Source organism: Stenella coeruleoalba (genome assembly GCF_951394435.1).
Source record: "Stenella coeruleoalba genome assembly, chromosome: 10".
Taxonomy (NCBI): domain Eukaryota; kingdom Metazoa; phylum Chordata; class Mammalia; order Artiodactyla; family Delphinidae; genus Stenella; species Stenella coeruleoalba.
Genome location: NC_137156.1, coordinates 44,981,301 through 44,995,650, shown reverse-complemented (window position 1 = coordinate 44,995,650; position 14,350 = coordinate 44,981,301). Strand labels below are relative to the sequence as shown.

The 14,350-nt window shown below is 43.4% G+C and overlaps 1 protein-coding gene across 17 annotated transcripts in view; it reads left to right on the top strand.

Annotated features, from left to right (window-relative positions):
- The window catches only part of DST (dystonin), a 496,974-nt gene that overhangs the window by 274,758 nt on the left and 207,866 nt on the right, over positions 1-14,350 (top strand). For all 17 annotated transcript variants that reach the window (XM_079934485.1, XM_079934486.1, XM_079934474.1 and 14 more), the window contains one exon: positions 11,447-11,613. In XM_079934485.1, coding sequence (XP_079790611.1) covers positions 11,447-11,613 — 167 coding nt within the window. The remainder of the gene's footprint in view (positions 1-11,446; positions 11,614-14,350) is intronic.

Here is a 14,350-nt window from a genome sequence, read left to right as displayed (position 1 = left end):
AACCAGATAGCATTTTCAAAATATGTGTGCTGTCTTTACAGTTAAGAATATTTTGTGGAGCCTTTTCACACATTTTTGAAACTTGGAAGCAGACTCTAAAAATGTGTTGATTACATTGGTTTCTGCCAAAATAGTTGAAACATTGTTAAAGAGATTATCTTTGGAAGCAAACATCTTGGCTTGGAAATATTTGAGTGTTTTGACACATTCAATGTGGAATTTGCTTTTGCCTGAATACAGTGTCAAGCAATGTGAGCAAAAAAATGTAGGGAATAATCCTCAGTCTGGTGTAGTCACTTCCACTCATGTGGGGCAGGCACCATTCTGAACCATGTGTGCGTGTCGGCATCTTGATGAGAGGAAACCAAGGCCCAGTAAGCGGTGGGGTCGGGGATGGAACATGGGTCACCACCCTCTACAGCTCTGCAACAACCTTGCTCCCAATGATAAACTTTCACTCTTGAAATAATTATGTTAAAAGAGGTGGAAGCATCTTGAGATCACCTTTTCCAACCTGCTGCTTTCATCCTTGTTAATACCTGAACTCTCTCAATTAGAGTATAAACTGTCGTTTATTTTAACAAAACTATATGAAGGAATTGAAATTCCCTGGATGATACTCGTGACTAGCCAGTAGGGATTTGGGTTCTGCAGGGAGAACATTTGACAACTACCATTCCCATATCCACTGTGTATCCCTTAAATCAGTTTTTCCTTCTGTAAAATGAGCTGGTTCATTGATAGATAAAACTCTTCCTGAAATGCTGTAGGGCGTCGCTACAGATTGGGTGTAGCAGAGGAAAGGGGACTTAGGAGCTCTTGAGTCAGAGGACTTAAAATTTTCTTTTTAAGTTTTATTTTTTTAATTGAAATATGGTTGATTTACAATGTTGTGTTAATTTCTGCTGTACAGCAAAGTGATTCAGTTATACATACGTTCTTTTTTATATTCTTTTCCATTATGGTTTATCACAGGATATTGAATATAGTTCTCTGTGCTACACAGTAGGACCTTGTTGTTTATGCATTCTATACATAAAAGCTTACATCTGCTAATCCCAACCTCCCACTTCATCCCTCCCCCAACCCCCTCCCCCTTGGCAACCACCAATCTGTTCTGCATGTCCATGAGTCTGTTTCTGTTTTGTAGATAGGTTCATTTGTGTCCTATTTCAGATTCCACATATAAGTGATAACATATGTTATTTGTCTTTCTCCTTCTGACTTACTTCACTTAGTATGATAATCTCTAGTTGCATCCATGTTGCCGCAAATGGCATTATTTTGTTCTTTCTCATGGCTGAGTAGTATTCCATTGTGTATATGTACCACATCTTTTTTATTCATTCATTTGTTGATGGACATTTAGGTTGTTCCCATGTCTTGGCTACTGTGAACAGTGCTGCTGTGAACATAGAGGTACATATATCTTTTTGAATTATAATTTTGTCTGGATATATGCTCAGGTGTGGGATTGCTGGATCATATGGTAATTCTATTGTAGTTTTCTTAGGAACCTCCATACTCTTTTCCACAGTGGCTGCAACAACTTACATTCCCACCAACAGTGTAGAAGGGTTCCCTTTTCTCCACACCCTCTCCAGCATTTGTTATTTGTAGACTTTATTTATTTATTTTTGGCTGCGTTGGGTCTTCGTTGCTGCACACAGACTTTCTCTAGTTGCGGCGCGTGGGCTTCTCATTGCGGTGGCTTCTCTTGTTGCGGAGCACTGGCTCTAGGCTCATGGGCTTCAGTAGTTGTGGCTCACGGGCTCTAGAGCACAGGCTCAATAGTTGTGGCACATGGGCTAAGTTGCTCCGCGACTTGTGGGATCTTCCCAGACCAGGGCTTGAACCTGTGTCCGCTGCATTGGCTGGCAGATTCTTAACCATTGTGCCACCAGGGAAGTCCCTGTAGACTTTTTAATGATGGTCATTCTGACTGGTGTGAGGTGGTGCCTCATTGTAGTTTTGATTTGCATTTCTCTAATAATTAACGATGTTGAGCATCTTTTCATGTGCCTATTGGTCATCTGTATGTCTTCTTTGGAGAAACCAGAAGACTTACATTTAATGCAGGTCATACTTCCCATGTCTGTGAACTAGGATGGTTTCTTGTTCTGAGGATTCAATGAAGTAGTATGTGGGAGAAAGACAGGAGGTTGTAGGCGCTTTATAACTTCTGTCTCACCACTGTCTTCTGCTCCTGTTAAAAAGGGGACACATGTTGTGACCATCTGTTGTGAAGAGCACTTCTTTCTTTCCTTGGACATAAGGTATCCTTCTGCACCAGCAGAGCTGCCTCTCATCCCCCAGGTCCATTCTTCTTTTGACTGTTTCTTCAGCAGATGTTTAGTGAATACCTATAACGTGTCAGAGAGTGTGTTCTCTAATTCCACCATTAGCTTAAAATTCTGTCAACCTCTTGGTTGACAGAAATAACCCCTGGGAGGGACCGAGTCGTAAAACTAATATGTTTATTTGCAGCTCAGTCCAGATGCATCCAGAGGGCCTATTGCAGCAGCTCTGGGAGAAGAGGAAGGACGTGAATCTAGGGACAGCTCTGCTGCTCTGTGGCGAGGCTGGCAGTCAAGGGCGTGTGTCTAGTCTAGTGAGGGAACCTCTGTGAACCCTGACGTTTGGTTCCTGTGAGAGATCCAGGGGTGGGTCCTCCTCTGAAAATGAGAAGTGTTCTCTGTAGCAGCTGCTTTGCCAGTGTAGAGGCTAGGAAGCTCCAGGGGAAGGGTCTTGACCTTAGGGTTGAGGGGAGCTGGGGGCTACCCCTAACCCTAACCCAACCCGGGTGCAGACATCTCTCCAGCATTGAAGAGTGAGCACCCACTGGGCCTCCTGAGGAAAGATCAGTCTGAGTTGTACGGGTAGATTTCTTTTCTAAATATGAAGGAGAGATTTCACTCTCCTCTTGCAAATTCTGAGTTGGAATTTAGGAGACATAGGTCCATCCCCTCGGCCCCTTCCTGTTCGAGTGCTGAGACCCTGGGCCAGTCCCCTCACCTCCTTTGGCCTCAGCTTGTTCACCAGTGAAACCAGGGAGTTGCCAGAGGGCTTTGTGACCTTCCAGTTTGAGTTCCTCGGATTCCTTAATCCTTTACTATTTTTATAGCCTCTCTAAGTTAAATTTCTCAGTTCTCTTAACCTCAGAGACATTGCCTTTCTGGTGTCACATGTCGATTATTTAAATAGTAAATTTGATTAACTTTTTAACCTTTTCAATAAATTATAGTTATTTAAAAAATTTTTTTAAGTTGCATATTTGCCTAATATAGAATAAAATAAATAAAAATGTGAATAGTCTCCTAGGGAGTATGTGCGTCAGCTTTGGAAGTTGGCTGTTGGTGTGCCCTCCCCTCCCTGCATGCCAGAACCATGACAACATCCATAAAAATCAGGTGTGGCTGTTGCCCAGTCATCTAGTGCCATTGACTTTACTCAGAGGACTTCCAGGCTTGCAGCCTCAGCTGACCAGAATCAGGAGGCTGTAGCAATTCCCGCAGCAGGTAGCGGGCCAGTCCGCTGTCAGCTGGGAGTGAACTCTCAGATGGGGGGGTGATGGCTTGTTTTCTTCCATTGAAAAGGCATTTCAAGGCTATGTCCTGGGTCAAGTTTATGAAACTGTTTTACAGAAATGATTTCGATGACACTTAGGTAATGTGGGGCTCTCACTTTTTTTTTTTTTTTTTTTTTTGCGATCCTCAAACGTTTTATTGACAGCAAAACTTCCGGCAGTTGAATGTGAGCCACGTGAGGGTGGTGGGCGGGGGCTTGCGAGGCAGGGAGGGAGATGGGCAGAGGGCTCCTGGCAGGGATGCCCCTCCTCCCTTGGGACACTGTGAGGGGCATGGCGGTGGCTGTCACGGGCTGGGGGGGGGCATAAATAACACTGTGTGCAGGACTGGGGCAGCAGGAGGGGGAGCGTGGGGCAGCCACCTCAGAAAGGCCCACCCAGGCCACAGAGACACCCAGGGACGTGGGGCCACGAGACACAGACATGGGGACACGTGGGGCCAGGAGTACGCAAAAGGGGGTGATGGGCGGCTGGAGACACAGAGGCGGACACACCCAGAGAAATGGGGATTGGTCAGGGCTCTGGAGAGTAATCTCCGGGGCTGGGCTCACCGCCCGGGCACTTCTGGGCAGTGGTCGGGGTGTTTGGTGATGATTGCAAAGTGAGCTTAATTGGCAGCCATTTACTTTCTAAGATGACAAGGTTTACATGAGAGACTAAAACCCATTCATACCAAATGAAAACGTGACACGTTTTTCTGATCTTTCCTCCCCGCCTCCCCCACCCTCCTCCCTCCTCCCTCCTCCCTCCCTCCTCCCTCCTCCCTCCTCCCTCCCTCCTCCCTCCTTCCCTCCCTCCCTTCCTTCCTCGCCCTTCCCTCCCTCCCTTCCTTCCTCCCCCTTCCCTCCCCCCTCCTCTCCTTTCCTCCCCCTTCCCTCCCTCCTTCCCTCTTTCCTCCTTTCCCTCCTTCCCTCCCTCCCTCCCTTCCTTCCTCCCCCTTCCCTCTCTGTCTCCCACCCCTTACTCAGCAGATGGTAAGTGAGCACCTAGTCTGACCACATTGGGCAGAGTATGGGGAGGATGTTCCAAGGGGAGAAGTAGCCTGAACAGAGGACCCGAGGAGAGAGGGAGTGTTTAGTCCGCATGGTCTGACGTTCGTATGGTTTGATCGTGGAATAGAAGGAGAATGGCTTGGGTCTGGGCAGACCAGCCAAGACTGACCTGGATTAATGTGCCTGCGGAGTGAGAGCAGGGCAGACGTGGTCCAGTGCAGCTGGTTAGGAGGCTGTTACTCGTCCCGACACTGAGGCTTAGTTCCAGAGGAAGGGGAAGCTCTCCTGAGCCCGGTATTGTTGGTATTGACACTGGAGACTAGAGGCGATGGTCCTGAGTAAAGATAATAAATAGTTGCTTCAGCTCATCGTTGGCCATGGGGAAACAGAAGAAATGGGGCTATAAGACCCTCTTTTCCCTTGAAGACAGTCTTGGGGCAGCTCATGCATCCCTGGAATCAGGTACTTCGGTCTCCCCAGGTTCGTGGGGAATTCGCAGATGAGCAGGTTTGGCAGAACTGCTGCCTCGGCAAGGTCAGGATGGGGAACTGGAGGAGAGACCGATGACCCTGTGCCGTCTCTCAGCGCCTCATCCCCTCCTGTGCCCACCACTTCCTCTGTGACGTTCCACCAACCGTCTAATTTCCTTCTTTCCTGAGAAAACAGAATCATGAGCAAGAACTCCCTCCCTTTTTATCTGGTCACCTCTCCTTACTTTTCGTGGAGTGTTTGGGGTGGAAGCCAAGTCTGGACGGGTTGAGGAGTAAAGATAATAAAGATTATAAAACACAGAATGGTTTTTTTTTCCAGTTGCTTTACTGAGAAGAGAGTTGGTGCTAAGTACAGAGGAAACTGGGTTTATGAGGGTTATTTGTTTTTATTTATTTTAGGATGGAAGAGCCTTGGGCATCTTATATACTCAGAGCAAAAGACCCAGGTGAGGGGAGGGTCACTGATAGTGAGACCCCCACCCCAGGAGGTGGAGGATTCACAGGAGGGAAGCAGGTCAGGAGGAAGCAAAGGTCAAGGGTGACAAGGTGGGACAGTGAGGGGGCTCTTATGTGTGTCACTGTTTTCTCTGTAAAGAAGATGAAAAAGTGATGCCAGATGTGGAAAGAAGAGGGGGTGGGGTACGAGTTTCAGGCATTTCGGGAAGAGTTGGCAGAGATGCTGTGAGGGATAGAAAAACCAGCTGTTTAGGACACTGAAAAGAAAAGGCAAGTTTCCTGGAGCCCCCGGCTGAGATCAGAGCTGGGATTCGTGGAGGCAGTAGTCCACGTGGTGGTATGGTTTCCTCTAGTTCAGGTGTATACTCAGGGCAGGGGTGGAGAAGACTCAGGGCAGGGTTGGAGAAGACATACCGCTGCCTGGATCAGGGTTGAGGTTTGGCTGGGTGGTTGCAAGGTGAGGACGGAGTGAGGGAGTTGAGGATGGTGGTTGAAGTGATGGATCATGTGGTGCAAACCGAATGGAGAAGGAGGTAAAGAGAGCAGAGGGCTCAGAGACGGGGCAGAATCAGGCCAGTGGAGGAATGTGAGATGTTGCTGAGCCTGGTGGTTGGTCCAGCTGGAGTTAAGGAATGAAAGTACTGGAAGAATGGACATTGCTATCAGAAGGTACAGACCTGAAGTGGACTAAGTTGGGTTCAAGATGACAAGATCCAGGCTGTGGCCACAGGTGTGTGTGACCGGCTGACATGGAGGGAAGACAAAGGCCTGTGAGGATGGGGCCCTGGATGCAGACGGGGACAGCCAGCCCGGTGTCAGACCGCTGGGGAGTGTGGGTCATCTTGAGGACAGCAGGAAGGTGGTGGCACAAGAGTGACCTGCTGTGTGAAGGCAAGGTCTTTGTGCCCATGGATAATGGTTTGAAAACTACTGGTTTTCACTGGGAGCGTTCGAAACACATGCCCTGCCCGTGGGCCCGGTGGTGTCCAGGACTTGAGTTAACGCAGTGCAGTGGCGGGGCCTGGGTTTCAGTAAAAAGGCAGAAGCGGGGCAGGGTAATGATGCTGAGGCGGACTTGGTTTCCCGTGGAAGAGATACTTCCGGAAAGTTGGGAGTGGAGACAGTCTGGGTCTGGGAGATGAAGCAGAGATGAAACGTGGCCGGAGAGGCTCAGTGAGAGGAAGAACTTGCACTTGGGGGGCAGCAGCAGTGACCCGGATGAGAAGCATGAGGGCTTCCAGTTTCGAAAGGAACTTGGGTCTAAACGATCTTGTTTGTGTTAGATGCGAGCTGACAGATCGCTGGTGAGAGGCTTGAAGCAGCAAATACTGCTCATGAAGTTGTGGGAGAAGCTGACATTTGTAGAGTTTTCTATCTGCCAGGTCCTGTGCTGAGATAGTGCAGATTATCTTGTCTAAACTTTAGAACTGCTCCAGGAGGAAGATGTTATTATGGCATCATGTAAGTTTTAAAAATGAGGAGAATCTTTTCTTTGTTTTAATTGAAGGATAGTTAATTTACCATGTGGTGTTGGTTGTAGGTGTAAAGCAAAGTGATTCAAGTATACATATATTTATATATATTCTTTTTTAGATTCTTTTCCATTACAGGTTATTACAAGATATTGAATAGAGTTCCCTGTGCTGTACAGTAGGTCCTTGTTGTTTATCTCTTTTATATATAGTCGTGTGTATCTGTTACTCCCAAACTCTTAATTTATCCCTCCCCCCCTTTCCCCTTTGGTAACCATGTTTGTTTTCTATGCCTGCGAGTTTCTTTCTGTTTTGTAAATAAGTTCCTTTGTATCATTTTTTTTAGATTCCATAAATAAGCTATATCATATATTTATCTTTCCCTGTCTGATTTACTTCACTTAGTATGATAATCTCTAGGTCCATCCACGTTGAGTAGCTCTGGGTCTTATTCCTCTTAGTGGTTGCAGTTGGGATTTGAATGCAGGCATCAGGAATTGAAACCATCTCTGCTCTCTGTGTGCCTCCAGGATTCGAAGGGAGGAGCCGTGGTTACTTCCTAGAATTCCACGTGGCCTGCCCTTGATGGAAGAGTCAGGCTGTTTTGCTGAATGCACAGATTTTACATTAGGAGTCATGAGTGGCAACGGCAGACTTAACAACGTTTAGCGTTTGGTTTATTTTGCTTTTTAATTTTGTTTACACCGTATCATGAAAAGTTTGATAGACTCAGATAGGTAGTGGCTAGTGGTAACAGTATATCTAAAAATGCCTTGATTTCCCTGTGGGGTTACTACTCAGTTAATTGGAAATCCCAGGAGAAGCTGAAAGACTAAACGTGATAGTGGTCTTCGATATGTTAAAGTTTGGTTCAGAACATATTTGAAATACCCTTTAAAACTATAGCTTTTGAATCAGTGTATGCATGTGTAATGGTCTGATACAGTGTGTGTGAGAATAACGTGCTGAAATATGATTTGGGAACTTTCGGGAACTTATTTAATAAAATATATTATTTTCTCCTGGTTGATGTTTAGCCATATTCAGACCTCTAAACTCTTCTTCTTAATATCTTTCCCTGGATGTGCTGGGCAGAGCTGCAACTATTAAACTTAACCCTGTGGTTGAAATGTTTTGGCAGCCCTTGTTAATAGGTAGTTACCTTTGTGACTGGACTGGCGTGGAACGTTCTTGACCCGGCAGAAACCAGTCCCTGCCTCTGCCCAGCTATCGCCCCTTTCTTCATATAGCTATAAATATCACCCACGTAGCTCCTGTGTTCTTAGGGTTCCCAGAAGCAGCTGATTTTTTATATATATATATATTTTTTAATTTTATTGAAGTATAGTTGATTAACAATGTTGTGTTCATTTCTGCTGTACAGCAAAGTGACTCAGTTATACATATATACATTTTTATATACTTTTCCATTATGGTTTATCATAGGATATTGGATATAGTTCCCTGTGCTATTTATTATACAGTAGGACCTTGTTGCTTATATCCATCATATATATTCTAATTTGCATCTGCTAATCCAAAACTCCCAGTCCATCCTTCCCCCACTCTCCTCCCCCTTGGCAACCACAAGTCCAAAAGAAGCTGATTTTATAATCTGTAAAGGCTCTTGTGAAATTTTGCATAGAGGTTCAACTTTTCATTTACAGTTTCCTAGATTCGTTTCTCTGAACCTTGTTTTCAGAGATTTCAGTTGGTCTGAGGCAACAAATTTGAAAACTTTTATCTTTTACTCTTTTCCTAAGAGAATTGGGAGAATAATAAAGCCAAGTATTTGCTTCTCCCTTTGTCAAAAAAAAAGAATAACCATAGCAATAAAATAGCCAACAAATTGAAAGTGTACTTACTGTGTGCCAGACATTACTCTGTGTCCGTGTTGTTGAATTTACACAACACAGTGTAATGACTGTTATCATCCTTGTTTTACAAGTGAGAGAACGATCTTAAAGCAGATAAGTAACTTGAACATGTAGGTGGTAGAGATGGGATTTGAACTCCTGGGATGTGCTGGAAAGGCTCGCCAGCATGATTTTAGGGCAGAATGTCAGTTGGAAGTTGGGCGATGTTTCTGCTCTTTTTTTTCCCCCATGTTTTAAAAAAAAAATTACCAAAGGGGAGAGGCGGGGGGAAGGATAAATTAGGAATTCGGGATTAATAGATATACACTACTATATATAAAAGAGATAACCAACAAGGACCTACCTTATAGCACAGGGAACTGTACTCACTATCTTATAATAATCTATAAGGGAAAAGAATCTGGAAAAGAATATATAAATATGTAACTGAATCACTTTGCTGTACACCTGAAACTAACACAGCCTTGTAAATCAACTATACTTCAATAAAATGAAAACAAAAACAAACAAAAAGAAATCCTTCCCATATATCCTATATAACATGTTCATGCACACAGTTCTTTCCTGTGCTGTGGAGATGAGCACAGATTCCTAGGAAAGATGACTAAATTGAGGTACACCTGCACTTTCAAATACTGGCCCTGTGTGGGGAGCCTTGCTCCAGCTGTGTCTGGGTGTGAGCTCCCTGGAACGGCTGTCTCACCCAGTACCGGATGGAGAGAGGCGTGTGGGCCTATATCCCTTCCACGGGGTGCTGGCAGAGCTGGTAGGCCTAGGGTGGGCTTAACTGCCACGTGTTCCTTCCCCACGTCCCTGGGTTGGCCTCTAGTCCTCTGGCTCCTGGAGCAGCGGTAGGAATAAAGGGCTTTCTGTTTGCACCAAGCAATGGCCAGTGTAAAAGGCTTTCTTTGTTTTAATTTTTTTTTAAATGTTATTGAAGTATAGTTGATTGACAATGTCATGTTAATTTCTGCTGTAGATCAAAGTGACTCAGTTATTATACATATATATTATTTTTCATATTTTTTATTATGGTTTATCACAGGATATTGAATATAGTTCCCTGTGCTATATACAGTAGGACCTTGTTGTTTTTCCATTCTATGTGTAATAGTTTGCATCTGCTAATTCCAAACTCCCAGTCCATCCCTCCCCCACCGCCCCTCCCCTTGGTAACCACAAGTCTGTCCTCTGTGTCTTTGAGTCTGTTTCTGTTTTGTAGATAACTTCATTTGTGCCATATTTTAGACTCCACATATAAGTGATATCATTATGGTATTTGTCTTTCTCTGTCTGACTTAATTCGCTTAGTATGATAATCTCTAGGTCCATCCATATTGCTGCAAATGGCATTATTTCATTCTTTTTTTACAGCTGAGTAATATTCCACTGTGTGTGCACGCGTGCGTGCGTGTGTGTGCGTGTGTGTGTGTGTGTGTATATATGTGCCACATCTTCTTTATCCATTCACCTTTCTAGACTAAGGGCTATCTTTGGTCTGGGTTTTCTACTTTCAGTTGCCTGACTGCCTGTTTGGACCTTTGCCTTCTGTGTTGTTTTTACAGTGTCTTAGCCTCTCAGAGTTTAGACTGAAAAGAGTCTTGAACATTATCTGCTTCTGCCTCCTTCCTCCTCATAGATGAGAATGTTGACTCACAGATGTAAAATGACATGTTCAAAGCTATGGGACTAGCGGCCAGGACTGGGGCCAGTGTCATGACTTCAGGGATTTTCTTCCTGGTGCAGGATGACTTGCCCCCCCCTCCATTTTGCTTCCCATCTGACCCTGGATGGCCGCCTGTCCTCTTGATCCCCTGGCTTTGCTCCTGCACTGGCTGAGGGAACAGTTTGCCGGTGTTACTCCCAGTTTGGAAATCACTGTGTGACCCCTGCCGAGGTCACTTGGTGCCTTAATGTCATCATCAGCAGGTTAAGTAGGACCCTTATCAAAGGGCAACTTGCAGATGTAAATCGTGTGAACTGGGGACCTGTTTTATTATCGTTTAATGGAAGAGACTTTAAAAAATTAATGAAAACAAAGTATAGGGAAAATTATTTGATAAAAGTTTCCCATTGAGTAAGCTGAATGAGGATTCATGAGAAAATTAGAGAGACCTCAAGCCAAATTGTTATGTAATGTGGTTAATTGGAGAGGGTGCTGTTTTCCTTTTCTGTTCTTTACACAGAATACCTGTTGGATCAAGTTCTCTGCAGGCAGTAACGTAGATTAATTTGTAGGTTCTGCTTTGATCCATTTGAACTTGGAAAAACATGTGCTTAAGTTGTTTGAACAGATCTAATTAGTAAAGTGGAATGGAGAATTTTCAACACTGGGACATTTTGGAATGAAAAATAAATGAGATGCTTGGGTTAAATCTGACTTTTCCATCTGTTAACCTCTTTGAAACTCAGTTTCCCTATATGTAAAATGGGGAAAATATACTCCTCTTACAAGTGAGAGTTAGGAGGATTAAGTGAAACAGCACTTGTAAAGTGCTTGGCACATAGTAGGTTCTTAATCTGTGTTAGTTTCCTTCCTTCCTAATGGTTTAATGTTTTCTGTTCCATTTAGATATCTGATATCCATGTTACTGGTGAGTCAGAAGACATGTCTGCAAAAGAGAGATTGTTACTGTGGACACAGCAGGCCACAGAGGGTTATGTGGGGATTCAGTGTGAAAATTTCACCACCTGCTGGAGAGATGGAAAACTATTTAATGCCATCATTCATAAATACAGGTATGGAATTTGTTGGGTTTTCTCCCCCTTTGACAAATCTGAGAAGTGTTTCTTTCATTTCCAAATTTTAAAATAACCTTTTATTATTAGACAAGCACTTAATGTGTATGGCAGAACATTAGAAATACAGACAAGTGAAAAAACAATCACATTTCCTCTACCCAGAGATCGTCACTCAGATACACAGAGCTATGGTGTGTCTTTGGATTTTGTCAGTGACTTAGTGGAGAGTAAGCTCTGATACGTAGAATCTGTAGGTGGAGGACCAAGATTGTGTATGTAGAGAACTGATGATTAGTGAGGTCAAGGTTCAGACTAAGCCTCACAAGTTTCCATATCATAGCGTCCTCATCTAGTTACTCTAGTAAGCAGCTGGGTTTAACGATGGCCAACTTCGGGATGGTAATCAGTTTCCCGGTGAGAATTGTTAACCCCAAGATCTGAGTTAACACTGATGTAGCACCTACTAAGTGCCAGGTGCTGTCCTAAGCAGTTTACATATGTTCATTCACTCAGGCCACACAGCATCCCTAAGGGAATCTTGTCCTCCCTGAGTTACAGACAGAAACTGAGACCAGAGTAAATACTTGCTTCAGGTCACAAAACCATCGAGTGTCAGGCTTGGGATTCAAACCCAGGTACTTGCCTGTTGAGTCCACACTCCTATTGCCTTACAAAAAATGAAATTCCTGGAAATTCTTTACTGAAAATGATGTTTTGATCTCCGTTATTTTTCTTAGTTTTGCAAGGATTATGTCATGTCGTTGAAGAACTGAATATCTTCCCAAATAGAGTAACTCACTGAACTGACAAACTTATTGGATTGCAATAAAAACAATAGGCGGAATAGGTCATATTTTGATAACTTTCTGCATGTGAGGCATTCTGTTAAATGCTTTCCTTATGTTATCTCACTCATCTCCCAGAGTCCCATAAAGCAGGAGCTGCTGTCACCCACTTTTATAGATGGGGAACTTCAGGTTAGCCAGGGTCACACTGCTAACAGCTTGCAGAGCTAGATTCTCACCCAGTCTGTTTGCCTGGAACCCCATCTCTCCCTTTCTCTTTCTTCCTTTCCTTTCTCTCCCCTTTCTCCCCACTCTTTTTTATTTTGGAGACTTTGACATCTATAGAACTGAACTGAGTCTCCCATGGGTCCACACCCAAGAGTCCCCTTTAAGCGCTGTCATAGTCTGCTTCCTTTACAGGACAACATTTCAGTAGAGGTAGGTGTAGATTGCTGAGTTAAAAAGAAAATCCTGTGCTTGCCCAGAGTAAAGTGCCAGCTCTCCTTGAGGGACACGGTGCCAAGAGGGCTTCATCGTCACAGACAGTGTGATGATCACACTGTGTCCCATGTGACTTAGAACACAGGCCGTCAAGTCTCGCCTGTTCTGTACCTGGGGTGGAAAGGTCTTCTTAGCCTTTGAATGACAGTATTTGGATTGTTACACCAAAGGATGTGTGTCACGATGCATTTTGAGGGTGTGCTCTGCTCTCTGAAGTTTTTTAGCTTAGAAGCAAAACATTTAGAAGCCAGCTATTCTTCTAAAATAATTGACTTTTAAAAACAACTGATCTCCAGGCATTGTCTCTTCAATACTTAGGAAGGATTATGAGTACCAATTGGTATATACCTGCTGTGCGTTTTTATACTTAAATAAGTCACTGCTGTGTCACAGATCCTAAAATTTCCTGTTTAATGTTACAGAACTCACGTTGCTTTAGGAGAAGATTTGGATCTTGTGGAAGTGATTTGTTTTGAACTTTTATTTTGACAGAGTGATCATTTTAGAACATTGCTTAGCTTTAACTTTTTTTTTTTAATGGAAGTATAGTTGATTAACAACGTGTTAGTTTTAGGTGTACAGAAAAGTGATTCAGCTGCATATGTATCTATTCTTTTTCAGATTCTTTTCCCTTATAGGTTATTATGAAATATTGTGTAGAGTTCTGTGTACTGTCTATTTTGTATATAGTAGTATGTTTAGCTTTAACTTTGAACTTGGATTTCCTAGTGTGCTTTGTTTTCCCTTGTTGGAGTTCATGGTAAAAATACTGAATATCAGGTTTAAATACTTCGAAGATATCTTTGTTGCTGAAGTTTTGTTCAGTTACCCTATGCCTAGAATTACTGTGGTTTCTTTTACTAGAAGAAATCTTTCATCTGTAGAACTGTATTTTTTGTAAGTTCTTGGGCCTTTCTCTTTACTTAAAAAACAAATGAGTACTTTTTTTCCCTAGTATGTGTAAGAATTAAGCAGGTGGCATTGAGCTCCACATGGTTTTCTTTGGTGAGAGCCTTGATTTACTCTAGGAACAAAGGAGACAAAGTTATGAACAATTATGAAATCACTGTTAGCGGATTTTTGGCTATTGGGCAGTACTAATCACATTTAGAGAGTAGTGTTTTACTTAGCAATTGTTTTTACTTGATAATTATTCTCTTAAATTTTGTAATGTATTTATTTGGATTCGCTCTGGAAATATACCCACTTCATTGGGCTTTTTGGATTTTTTCAGATAAAAAGTTTTATTATTTATATGAATTTTACTTGACTTCTGTAATAAAAATCATCTGAGGTGGCACATGGGTTTGGTTTCTACTCAGATGCCAAGTCTAACCATATAGGATACTTTGTTGAGAAGGCCCTTAAGAGGGAAGGAGGGCTTCACAGGAAACAACCTCGTGATTGAGGCAGTGGATGGAAAGAGGGTTATGGTACTCCGATGTGAC